Consider the following 13,609-nt stretch of genomic DNA (forward strand, 5'->3'; position numbering starts at 1 on the left):
GTATAACAAACTTGCATATGTACCCCTGAACCTACAATAAAAAAAATATAAATTAAAATAAAATTAAAAACAATTAAAAATTAAAAAAAATAAAAAACAGCGATTTCCAAGCATTATCATTAAGTTAAACATTTGAATTACATTTTAATATAATGAAGTTCTCAGAAGATATTGAGATTCCTAGACATTTTTCCACCAACATTAAATGACTCCATATTACTGTAGTTTTAGTTCTTGTTTCAATTATATGACACATTTTAATTAAAAATTAGTACCAGTTTTTTGTTCACAAGTTGAAAAGTACAGAAGGGGAAAAAGTAATTTATAATCACCACCTAATGCACTAATGAGTTTATAACTTCTTACAATGTTCTTTATATTCATAATCTTAAAGAATATGAGAATTATTTGTTTATATTCATAAATAAAACATGTATCATTTAAAAAATATTTTGAATTGTTATAGCTAGATAATATATGATTTTAAAATGTAATTTAATGACTAAAATATTGTATTTTATAGTTTTACCGTTCTTTATCTCACCATTGGAAAATTAGGCTGATTTTTACTTTTTAAAAATAATACTTTTGTAAAAATTTCTGTATTTTAACTTTTTAAAATCATAAATTAGAAAGTATTTTATTAGAGTAAAAATGAGAATGTTAATTACTGAGTCAAAGGGTATATACATTTTTAATACTCTTGATGAATATTGCTAAATATATATTTTAAATATTGTTTTCATTGACATTTCCAATAGTATTTATGAGAACAGCCATTTTACTTTGTCACACTAATTATTCTTTTAAAGTACATATTTTTGGTCTAATAAGAGAAGCTGTGACTGGTTACACTTTTTGTTGACTAGAGTCTTCTCATTTTCTAACACATTCGCTGGCTATTTTTAATGTTTTCTTTGAGTAGAAAAATTCCTGTTCATTACATTTTCCATCAGGTTGTTTTCTTTTGGGGTTGAAATAGCTACTTGCATGTAAAGAAAAAGATTTTGTCATAAATGTTTCAAAAATTTTCAGGTTATAACTTGCCTTTTCATTTTCTCTTTAAATGAATTAGTGAAAAAGACAAGGAGGAAAATCATGCTGATTTGAAGTGTTGTAGTTAAATATATGTAGTTTAAGAAATTGAAGTGGATAAAGTATTTTAAAAATAACATATCTCTCACTTATTTTTTCATCAAATGTGTTTCCTTTTATTTTTCCATATATTTTTACAATAAATGCTTATTAAGTATTTGTTCAGTGAGTCCTTAAGTTAGTGTCATCTTAAAATTCTAAACAACTTGGGAAAGGAACTTTGACATGACATAGCAAGATATTCATCATCTAAACATGTAAATCTCTGTAACATGTGATGTGAGTCCCTGGCCAGATACTTTAGTTGTAAGATAACTGATTGAATATGAGAGGGACCCTTGCAACCAAAATCCTGATAACTACAAATTCTCTGTGTATCAATGAAATGAATAAAATTTATTAGATCTTGTGCCTGCCCAGGGGCTACTAAGATAAGCATACAGTTTGAAGGAGATATGAAAAGATGAAAGGTCGGGAATGTGATAAACAATGGTAAACCCTAGAGTAGCAGGATCTAGAAATATGGAGGCAGAAAGCAAGAGACATAAATGAGCAGTGCCTTGTTAAAAATATCAGAAACAATAAAAATGACATTTTTAGAAATCTTAAGAACAAGAAGAATGATTCCAGAATAGGCTCACTGCTTGAGGGCATATGACATAATTCTGGAAGGAATAGCTAAAGCAGAGGATGACAGAAAGAGCATTCAAAAAGACCTCAACAGGAAAGAAAGAAGGGCCAAAGCTAATAAGATCAAATTAGATAGTGATAAATGAATCAACCTGCCCTTAGGTAAAAAGAAGATTAACAGTACAAATAGAAGATGGGGAAAACAGGACAATCTACAGAAACAATACTCTAGGGATTTTATTGATTGAAAACTCAGTATGACTTACTGGTTTAGAGTGTGGCCAAAAATGACCACAATAGATAAATAGATATAGATGACCACAGTCACTGTAGAAAACATTTACAGAAATGTAGAATTACACAGTTAATTATCCTCCACTACTTGGTCCTTATTAGACACACATCTTGTGTTCGATACAGTCATTTGTATTCTTACTTTAGAGAGACAGGTGCAAGACTCATTAGTGCTAATAACCTGGACCATTTGACAACATCTCTTGAAGGGATTTGGAAATTTCACTTATAAATGTTAGACTCAATACAAGGCATAAAATATTTGATCACTATCATAAATAAAAAACAATTTTTACTTGTTCTGTGTTATATCAGAAAAAAAGAACTGAAAGCAATAGATAAAATACATAAAAATATAGATGTTGATTTAATATTTAGACTTTTAAAAATACAATGTGTTTCTAGTCACTGGAAGAGTTGAAGAGGTCAGAATCTGGTAGAAAGGATTTAAATACTGTATAGAACATAATCTAGTAAGAAAGATTTTCTTAGTCTTTCAACTCTACCATTCTGTGTTAAACTACCTTTCATTTTTGTTTATATAATCTAAAAGCTTGCACTCAACAGTTTCTTACTCTTTGAAATAATTATGTAAATGTTGCTCAGTTGATAAATATATAATAAAGTGATTATTAAATATCTTCCAACTTATTTTTAAAATGAGCAAGGAAGCGTCAGAAGGCAGAAATAGGCCTGAAACTTGTTTTTTTCTGGTGTCAAGAATTTGGGCAGAATACTTCATTTTACTGAATCTCAACATTGAGGCAGCTGATTCTCACTAAGGTAAAAAGGGTAGCTATTAGTATACCTGTCATAGTGGTTAGGATAGTTGGTTGATAGGGTCTGTTCATATTTTCTATTCTTTAGCTGATTTTTTCTACTTGTTCTACCAAATGAGTGTTAAAGTCTCCAAATTTGGCTATGAGATTTTCCATTTCTCTTTGTAATTCCATCCATTTTAGCCTCATGCGTTTGAAATTCTGTCATGGTAGGTTTCCACATTTATGGTTGCTCAGGTATTTGTATTAATTCATCTATTGTTCTATAGAAAATTACACAATAATGACATTTACAGTTTTACTGTTTCTGAAGATCAAGAATCTGGGTGCAGCTTAGGTGGGTCCTTTATTGCAGTCAAAGTGTTGGCTAGGTCTGTAGTCATTTCAATGCTTGACTGCTCAAGGATCTGCTTTGAGGATCATCACGTGATTGTTAGCAGCATTCAATCTCTCATTGGTTGTTGGATTGAGGGCATTAATTTCTCACTGTCTGGAGTCTGAGGCTGCCCTCAACCTCTTGTTTTGTAGGTCATTCCAACGTAACAGCACTGTATCTTAAAACATACAAGCAGGGAAGAAAATAGATATAGATGGATGAATAGTTAGATGGATAGATAGATAGATAGACAGATAGACAGATAGATAGAATGTGCATATATATATATATATATATATATATATACACACACCTTAAAACCCCACAAGAAAATGTGGTAACTTTTGCTTTAAACAGTTTCATGGTTTATAAGGAGGAAAAGACAAAAAGAAAAAAATAGTATATTGAATTATCTCAGATATTAACCATTTCTGGTGTTCCTTATTCCTTTCTTAAAATACATGTATTGTTTTTCTCACTTTCTTGTAGTTCAGGTCTGATGTACATTAATTCTTAGTCTTGTCTATCTTAAAATGTCTTCATTTTGCTTTAACTTCTAGAGGATATTTTAGCACTATAAGAATTTTAGTTTCTTTTTCTTTAAGCACTTAAAATATGGCATTTCACTGTTTTCTTGTTTCTAGGTTCCTGATTAAAAGTCATTAATTTCTGTACATAACATGTTGTTTTTCTTTGGTTGCTTTCAAGAGATATTCTTTATCTTTGGGCTTTAATAATCAACTTTGCCTTGTTATTTGTTTATGTTTACTCTGCTTTGTGTTCATTTAGCATCTCAAATTGTATTTTCTTATTCAATTCTTTATCCCCTCTTTCTTCTCCAATTATTCTTAAATTTGACCGTTTGATATTGTTTAACAGGTCTGTAAGGCTCCATTCTCTTTTTAAAGTTTTATGTTATTCATAATGGATATACAACAATTGTTCATATTTATGGGATACAGTGTGACATTTTAATACATGTAACATAATGATCAAGTCAGCTAATTAGAACATTCATCACTGTAAACATTTGATGAGTGTTTATTTATTTGATCACTATCATTTATTTGGTCACTGTCACCATTTCTTTGTGGTGATAACATTCAAAGTCCTCTCTTCTAGCTATCTTGAAATGTATAATTCATTATTATTAGCTACAGTCATTCTATTTATTTTTAAAATACCTTATTTGTCATAGTTGTCAATTTTTACTGATGTATTTCCAAATTAACTTAGTATTTTCTTTCTTTTAAACTTACATTTTCTTTTGCCATGTCCATTTAGGTGTTAATCTTTTCCAGTGTTTTTTGTTCTGTGTGTGTGTGTGTGTGTGTGTGTGTGTGTGTTTGTGTGGTTTTTAAAATATCAAACATATTTTTAACTTCTAGAATTTCCATTTGGCTATTTTTATTGTTTTATTACCTGCTAACATTTCCCAGTTCTCTGCTGAAATATTAATTGGTTGAAAAAATATTCTGTTTCAATTCATTAAGAAGAGTTATAATCACGCTTTATTTTTATTTGTTAGTTCCAACATGTGGTTTATTTTGTGGTTAGGATCAATTTTTTTTCTCTTGAGAATATTGTCTATTTTCTTGGGTCATCATTGAACGATTTTTTATTATACCTAGGATATTATAAATATTAAGTTGTGAATATTCTTGATTTTCTCATTTTTCTCTAGTTAACATAATTTAGTTTTAGCTATTAATTGTCTTGGTTGTGCTGGAACTGCAAATTCTGTTTCTTACACAGAAATTCTGGTCTAAGTTTATATCTTTGAGCCAGTTACATACATGTGCAGTGCAGGAGTCTACCAAAGGTTGGAGATCTATTCTGTGGTTTCTTCCTTTACAAGTGTTCCCTATTCTCAGAGGCATTGACAATTTTTCAGATTCAATGTCCTGGTTATCCCAGCCAGAAAGACTCTGTGCTGCGGCCCTGCCATGGCTGGATGCATTATACAGCCTGCATCTAGGGCTAGACTGAAAACCAGAGTTGGGAGTTACTTGCATATCTCTCCCTTTACTATCACCGCCTTCTAATTACAATGGTAAAACTACTTGTTTCATTGTAATTACTGATATGGTCTGGGTTGATTGTATCATCTTGATATTTGTTTTTTATGTGTCTCAACTATTCTTTCTTCCTTTTTCATTCCTTCTTTAAATCAATATAGTAATGTCTAGTAGCCATCTCTATTTTTGGCTAATTTTCTTTGTTCCTTTATATCATCATTGCTTAGTAGTTGTGCTAGCTTAGAGCTGATAATTGTATCTTTAACTTATCACAACTAATTTGAAATAATATTATAATGTAATGTAAGAATCTTACACAGTATATTTCTATCTTGTTCTTCCTATTGACTGTGTTCTTGCTGTCATAGAAATTAGCTGTAAATATAAACTCTAAAACGTGTTATTGTCTCTCTTTGCGGCCAATTATTTTTTAAATAACTAAGTTGAAAATAATTGTTTATGGTTACCCATATATGTACCTTTGTGATACTCAGCATTGTTTTGTGTAAGTCTAGATTTTCTTCTGGCATATTTTAATTCTGTTGGAAGAACATTTATTTTTAACAACTTATTTTTTTAGAAGGACTCTCATTCTGTCACCCAGGCTGGAGTGCAGTGGCATGATTTCAACTCACTGCAACCACCACCTCCCAGGTTCAGGCAATTCTCCTGCCTCAGCCTCCCGAGTAGCTGAGATTACAGGCACCCACCACTACACCAGCTAGTTTTTGTGTTTTTAGCAGACATAGGGTTTCACCAGATTGGTCAGGCTGGTTTCAAACTGCTAACCTCAGGTGATCCACCCACCTTGGCTTCCCAAAGTGCTGGGATTACAGGCCTGAGGCACCACATCCAGCCTATTTTAACAACTCTTATGGTGCATATCTTATGTTAGAAAATTCTCTCAGCTTTTCTTAGTCTGAAGACGTCTGTTTCTCTTTTAAGTTATTTTTGCTAGGTATATAATTCTAGATTAATAGATTTGGGAGTTTTTCTTTAACATTTCATTACTTTAAAATGTTATTCACTTGTCCACTGGCTTGATTAATTTTAGATTAGAGGTCTATAATTGTTGCCTTTGTTCCTATCCACCTAGTACATCCTTTTTCTGTTGCCTACTTTTAAGTTTTTGTTTGTTTGTTTTGTTTTTTCTGAGATGAAGTCTTGCTCTGTCACCCAGAGCTGGAATACAGTGGTGCAATCTCGGCTCACTGCAACCTCCGCATTCTCAGTTCAGACAATCTTCCTGTCTCAGCCTCCTGAGTAGCTGGGATTACAGATACACACCAACATGGCCAGCTGATTTTTGTATTTTTTTTTTTAATACTAGTCAAGTGCAGTAGTGAGAAGAGGGGAAAGAGAAGAACAAGGAATTTGATCTGTGATTTTTGTATTTTTAGTAGAGATGGGGTTTCACCACATTGGCCAGACTGGTCTCAAATTCCTGATCTCGTGATCTACCTGCCTCAGTCTCCCAAAATGCTCTGATTACAGGCGTGAGCCACCGTGCCCAGCCTGCTTTTAAGTTTTAATCCTTATCATTGGTTTCCAGGAATTTATCTGTAATATGCCTTGGTGAGATTATTCTATCTGAAATAATTTGTGTTTATCCTGCTTGCAGTGTATTGAGCTTATTGGGTTTGTGGTTTTCACCAAATTTGGAAAATAATTGACCTTTTTTTTTTTTTTCTTTGCCTCCTGGATGCCAGAAACTATTATAGGAGCTGTATAGCAATGAACGAAACAGACTAAATCCCTGTTGATATGGAACTCACATTCCAGGAGTTGGGGTGAAAAGGGAGAATTTTAGATTGGTAATCAGGTGTCTGAAGAAGTGACAAACACTTAAGCAGACCATTATTATCACTTCAAATACTTTTATATAGCCCTGTGGAATTGCACCCTACAATTTTGTGGTTTGAATTTAGCAACAGGCTCTAGGAATCCTTATGGAGATTTATGAATCTCTCGTTCTGTGAAATACACTCATCTCCCTGAAAATTTTGTCTACCTCAATGTCTGAGTCATTTAGAGCTGCTATAATAACGTATCATGAACTAGGTGACTTAACAACAAAAACCTACTTCTCACAGTCCTGGAAGCTGAGAAATTCAAGATCAGGGACCACTTGCTGGTTTGCTGTCTGTTCCTTGTGTTCTCATATGGTAGAGAGTTAGCCTCTTTGTCCTCTTCTAAAAAAACTAATTCCATCATGGAAGGTCTACCCTCATGACCTCATCTAAACCTAATTACCTTCCAAAGGCCCCACCCCTAATACCATCACATTGGTGTTTTAACATCTGAATTTGGGGAAGGGAGGGAAACAAACATGCAGTCCATAGCACTCAGCCCCCGAGAACTCTGCCATTTGTCTCTGAAATTCTGTAATTCTGGTAACCCTCTTCCTGGATCATATATGTTAAGGACCTGTAGTCAGAAAACAAGTGAAGCAAACCTTGTTACTCTCTTACCAAGTATCATAGTTCTTTGCCACCTAATGTACAGTATCTGAACACTATTATATTTTGTATACAGTTGAAGAGTAAGTTTAGTCCAACTTTCTTTATGATGGCTGGGAGAGGAAATACCCATACATTTCATTAAAGACTAGAAATTACTGTAAACTATATGTTTGTTTACACATTTATAGGTTATTAATAATCAGAAACTATTCTGAACATAAATGAGAAAATGAGCTAAATACAGTATTAAAAAATGATACTTCCTTTGATTAATTTTCATAAGCACTGAAGCTACTTTTGCATACTGACTTCTGAGCTGCATTATTACTAAAAGCCAAGAAAAGGCAGAAGATAAATTTAGGTTTTATTATCTCTGTTTCTTGACCTTTAAATAAAAAAAATACTCCAAATGTGGGCTATTTTTCTTATTTAGCAAAACCACTTCATCAAATTCTAGGTAGATCCATAGGTACAATATTTTTTAACCTCACTGACAAGAGTATTAAATATTAGATGAACTTCTAGCTAAATGGTTGAAATCATTTTGTGACTTTTCGTTTTCTATTTTTTTGTATTGCATTGGCAATTCAGTCCAGTGCCCATGATCTCCATATGAATTTTGCTTATAATAGCTTAGATGCTTTAAATCAGGCCTTAAAATAAATCACTTCACATTTTTAGCCTTTTCAATAACTATATAATTGTGGTTGCATTGATGGTTTTGTCAACTTTATTATATTAAGACATGAGACATTAGTCTACTGTCCATCCATTCCTGGATTTTTCTTCATCAAGTTATTGAAATTTCTACAATCTAATTTTGGTAAATTGGTGAATGAGAGAAACTCAGATTTCTTGAATATTTATTGGAAGGGCTTAGGTCCTTAAAGATAGCACCTATAAAGATACTTTCTTTTATTAAGGCATTTAATTAGAATTATTTTGAGGTTACTCACATTCACTTGTATCATACACAAGCCAGCAGATGGCAAACTTGAGATTTTTTGTGCTATTGCTTCTGTCAAAATTGTGGAAATATTGAATTATCTATCAATGGATCTCATGAATAGCTCTTTTGGTGTATGATGGCATTAGAAAAATCAAATTCAGAAATTGTAGAGCTACTGGCATTTGGACAGTGATGTACTTTATGCGTTTTTTTCTTGTTTTATAGTTCTATCCTATAATTTATTTGTCTAGCAAATGTATGGAGGGATAATTGGAATAAGAATCATAAATAATTTGTCAGTTTGAATGCTGTTTTTCTTGATTTCTTTAGGAGAAAATTTTAGATGCATTTGGGTTTAGCTTGGGACGATCGTCACATCATTTTTAAAAGGCACAAAAAATATCCTTTGTGTCCCCAAAAAGATAATGTAATTTCTTTGAAAAATTTTAACACCAATGCTCATGTTTTAAAACACAAAACAGCAATGTTCTCTATAGAAAATAATTATTTTTATTTCTAAACATATTTGTTTTATTGTGAATTATTATTGGCAGTTACTTATGTGAAGATGAGTTTAATTTCTTCTATATACAACTTAATTTTCAAAAGTTTTTGGATTTCTCACCAATGATCCAGAATCAATCAAGATTGGTTATAATCAGGCATATGATAACCAATCTTATAATTCAAGCCATTACATTTAGAGATGAAACATTAACCATAATATATGTTTTGTTTGTTTCTTTTTCTCTGTGAAATTCAACTATTGTCAATACCACCCCTATGTTCTCTACAAAAGTTCATTTCCCTTCCTATATGTCTCCATTAATCAATTCATTTTAATATTACAATTTGTTGTTCTCTTCCTGAGAAGAGTTTTTTTCCTAAAGAAAAGAGGTGGCTAAAGACAAAGCAAAAATTTGACAACATAAATGCTGTATTATTTATGCATATAAATTGGATCATTTCGATGACTTTGGTAATATTTACATAAAATAAACTATACATCATTAAATCCATATACTAACGAGGCATTTTAGCCTCTCTTTGAGGATTTAAAAGTATGGAAATGAATCCAGTAATTATCATTCAGTATAAATGTTTATTTGTTCTCCAAATATCACAATAACTGAAGCTCTTTAAGGCCTAATAAATTGTAACTCTTCTTTGCATTTATTTTTATATTTAAGAGACGAGGACTCAAATTTTTAAATTATAGAACATAAATATATGAAAAAATATATAGCGTAGAATTGTTTAAACTCTAAAAGAAGCCCTTAATTAAATTTAAGAACACTGAAACTGTCATTTATGTTACAGAAGTTATGCTATAGGTCAGTGAGTTTTATCTTCTCATCACGGGAGCTTTAAGAAGCCTCTAATCACAATGCCTGCACTACACTGCACTGATCTGCATATGTATAGAAGTCAAAATGCGCTAGTCTTGTGTTAATGTACCCTAAACTCATCCTCCTTTCTTCTGTTTTCCTTCAGTCCATCTCCAACTGGAGAACCCTGTTTTTGAGAAAGATGACCCATACCCAAAACCCTCTCTAACCCAATTCCTAAATTTTCTTGATAGAATACCTTGAGAGTTTTCATAAAACTAGAGTAATAAAAATGGGGTCTAAATACAGTGATCCCTGGACATCCAGAGTCTTATATGCATCAGAAGACAATGTAAAAATACCCCAGGACAAACTGGACTGACCCCTGCCCTAAGGATTCTGATGAAAGTATACTGTCAAAAATAGTTGTGCATTAAGCCAGACGTGTTTTTCTTTCTTTTTTTCTTTTTAAAAATAATGCCTGTTCAAATACATACATAAATCTCGAATTTAGAAGAGAATATCTGATTCCAGCTCAGTTGGGTCTATCTATGCGTCTTAGAACTTGTGGTCACGCTCCTAGGGGAAAGAAAGGTCCTGCCGCTGGAGAGGATCAAAATTACAGCGGCGGTGCGCCCCCAGCCAACTGTTTCTTCGCCCTCCGGCATGGAAGGTGACAGGCTGTGATAGCCGAGAGTGGACAGTCTTTGCAAGCAGGCTTGAATCTAGCTCTCCTAGACAGGGGAGTTCCTTGGTGAGGGGCCTTCAGGGTCCTAGGAGTCTCCACCCCACTGGGCTCTCTGTCTTTCTTTGCTCACTGCTCCCCCTACCCCGCGTACAAGCCAAAGAAAGTTTTTCACAGAATGAGCCCTCGTTGACGTAGGCATCGCCTCCCCTCTCGCTGGATAGAAGCCCAGACAGGAGCCAAGGGAGAGGCGGAGGTAGGGGTCGCCTGCATTCCTGTTGCTGCGGTCCGCGGGCGGGGCGGATCAAAGGCCAGCTAAGAGTATTGGTCCTGGATCTACAAATACATCAGGCTTTTCCTCCTCCGTCAACCTCCTAAATCCCAATGAGGTCATAGCGATGAGAGAAAATCAGCTAGGGAGAGAGGGGGAGGAAGAGGACGACGACGAGGGAGAAGAAACCCAGACGGAAAGAGGCCATCAGACAAGGTCGCTTTTTCTGGCGACAGAGCAACTGCAAGGAGCGTGGTGCTGAATATCTTCCGCCCGCTCGGCCTGGGGACCCAGAGACTTGGAGAGGCGCTTTGCCTTGCCACGAAAACAAAGGCGAGGAGACGAAAGGGAGAGAGAGGGAGAAGCTCGAAGCAGTTCCCTTTGGCTCTCCGGAAAGCAAAGCTCCTCTCCTCGGCAATGAAACAGAAGGGACTGTGACAGGGTCTGGTAGGCTGAGGAGTGGGCGGGTTTCCCTGCGGAGATTTGGGACGCGGCAGAACTCTGGACAGCGCCCGCGAAGCGAGGCTCAGAGCTCCCTGGGCTTTTCCAGGTTTCCGGCTCCTTAAAAGCCCTGGTACTGGTCTGCAATCTTCGCACCACCGAACCCAGGAAGATCCTTCACCGATCCATCCCCATCTGAACGTGACAGTGGGTAGAGCAGCTCCTTTGCCTCTGGCCCAGCCAGGGAAGGTCTTCGTTTCTGAAAATCCAGCCCTTGTGGATAATGCCTTGCTCTTGAAGAAAGAAAAGTTTTGGGATCTGGTAGGGGGTGGAAGGGGTAAGGAGGAGAGTGGAAGAAAAAAAGGTAGATGGTTGGTTTCCCTCTCTGATCTGGAAGGAAGATGACCGAGGAAGGATGTGCACCAGCAGTCAGATTATTGGGAGCCTCTTGGTGCTCTCCGTGCTGGAGATAGGGCTGGGGGTGTCCAGCGTGGCCGTAGGGGCGGTCAGCTTCAGCCTGGCCCTCCGAGAACACAAGCCTCAGCTCGGAGACTCGTCCCCGGTATGGAGCGGGGTGTGTGTACGTTGAGCCATTTCACTCTCTCTTTACCTCTTTACGGTGATGGTCAGGGTGTGTGCATTAGTCACTCCCCCTCTGGGAAACAAATCATAAATCTCTGGCTTGCATGTAGGTTCATGCTGACAAGCTATGCTTCTTTATATCGTCCTTCATTGGGTTTTTTGTTTTTCTTACTTGGGCTTAAGACAAAATTAAATGGCTTTGTTTAAAGGTGGGGTGGCGGAGGGGGAGGGGCGGGGGGGCGGGGGGTGTGTTAGTTTCCACTGGCTGATTCTGCAAAGGGCTGCTCTGCCCAGTGGTGCTATTTGGGAGGCAGGAGGGCGTCACACCCGTCAAGGGCAGGCTGACTTAATCTTTTGTTCCTTCTACAAGGTAAATCAAAATAAGAGTGTTGCATTCTTTTTCTGTACCATGGAACAAGCAGGGATATTTATGCATTTATCTCTGGGCAACAATGCCCGAGGTACACCAAAGGCAACACCAGTAACAAAGAGAGAAATGTGGTGTGAGTGTGAAGGGAAGTATGTGGGTGCATTTGATTCCAGAAAACATTGCTCTTAATTTTCCTTTGCTACATTTCTAATCTTCACCTCTGAAAAGCTTTTTTAAGTTCTAGACAGTAAGTTAGAAAAACATCAAATGGTAAGATGTGTAACAACATTCTAATTGGAGAATAATTCTGCTTACGGAGTTCCGAGAAACTGTCATAGTTATCTCTAGGTCAGACAGCAGATTCAACAAGCTTCTTGTTTATTAGGATGAATCTCCAGGAAAGCTGTAGAGACCCATTTCTTCCACCAAAAAATCAATAAAATAACTCAGCACTATTCCTAATATGAACCTAATTGTGAAACCCAGTTTTTTCTTTTCTTCTTTTCCTTTAAGAAGTAGCTGTCACATACTTCTGGATGTCTAGCTTGATCCTACCTTTCAAGATAATTTAATAGAAAGTAATCTGTCACTGATAATCTGTAGTGTGTTTAATAATCATGGACTAATTACTTGAGCTGTCACTAAAAGAAAATGATTATTATGTAGTTCAAGAAAAATTATTCAAAAGTAATTCACTTTTGAAAGATGCTCTAACTTTTTTTTGAAACTGGCAAAATTTTGCTTTAGATAATTAGTTTTTATATGTCTTTTTCCAGGTGCAGTAAATGTTTTTAAATTGCAGGGCTATAAAAACTGAAAATAGTGTTCAATTCTAACATTGAATTCATGCAAGAATCTTCCTTACTTCAAATTCAATAATAAGTTACTATCAACCTCTAAATAATTATCTTGTTCTTGATCACAAAATTGTTGTCAATGTATATGTTAAATTTGAGTTTGAAAGGACAGAGACATATCTTAAATCTGATAATTGTTGATTTTATATGTGGCAGTAATTATTTTGAGAGTTGTAGCTATTGTTCTTATTTTTATTGTTATGATATAAACAGAAATAATACTTTAAAATTCCTGTTGGATAACTGTCAAAATGAAGTGTAATGTTGACATTTAGAAAAAGGGAGAAAAGGTGACCATATGATATCTTAATAAGGAGAAGCCTTAAATACTCTACAAGTCAGTCCCTCTTAAATTCAAGAAATTGAGTCAATTAAGCTAGGTTTTCCCTAGATAGTACTAAAGTATCCAGTTTATCTTTGAGAATTAACAAATGGTTATGTTTGCTGAGTATCGTGCAAGAAAAAATGATTA

At 35.0% G+C, this 13,609-nt stretch overlaps 1 protein-coding gene across 10 annotated transcripts in view; it reads left to right on the forward strand.

Moving 5' to 3' along the window:
* Positions 1-13,609, forward strand: part of TMEM196 (transmembrane protein 196) — a 369,686-nt gene that overhangs the window by 304,306 nt on the left and 51,771 nt on the right. For 2 of the 10 annotated variants that reach the window (XM_009002298.5, XM_009002301.5), the window contains exon 1: positions 10,847-11,908. The exons of 6 other annotated variants lie outside the window; for them this stretch is intronic. In XM_009002298.5, coding sequence (XP_009000546.1) covers positions 11,744-11,908 — 165 coding nt within the window. In that variant the 5' untranslated portion in view covers positions 10,847-11,743. Of the gene's footprint in view, positions 1-10,846; positions 11,909-13,609 lie in introns of those variants that run through there. 2 more of the 10 variants (XM_009002300.5, XM_002751519.6) reach the window with 1 other exon arrangement.

The sequence above is a fragment of the Callithrix jacchus genome, chromosome 11, assembly GCF_049354715.1.
Source record: "Callithrix jacchus isolate 240 chromosome 11, calJac240_pri, whole genome shotgun sequence".
In the NCBI taxonomy this organism is placed as follows: Eukaryota; Metazoa; Chordata; class Mammalia; order Primates; family Cebidae; genus Callithrix; species Callithrix jacchus.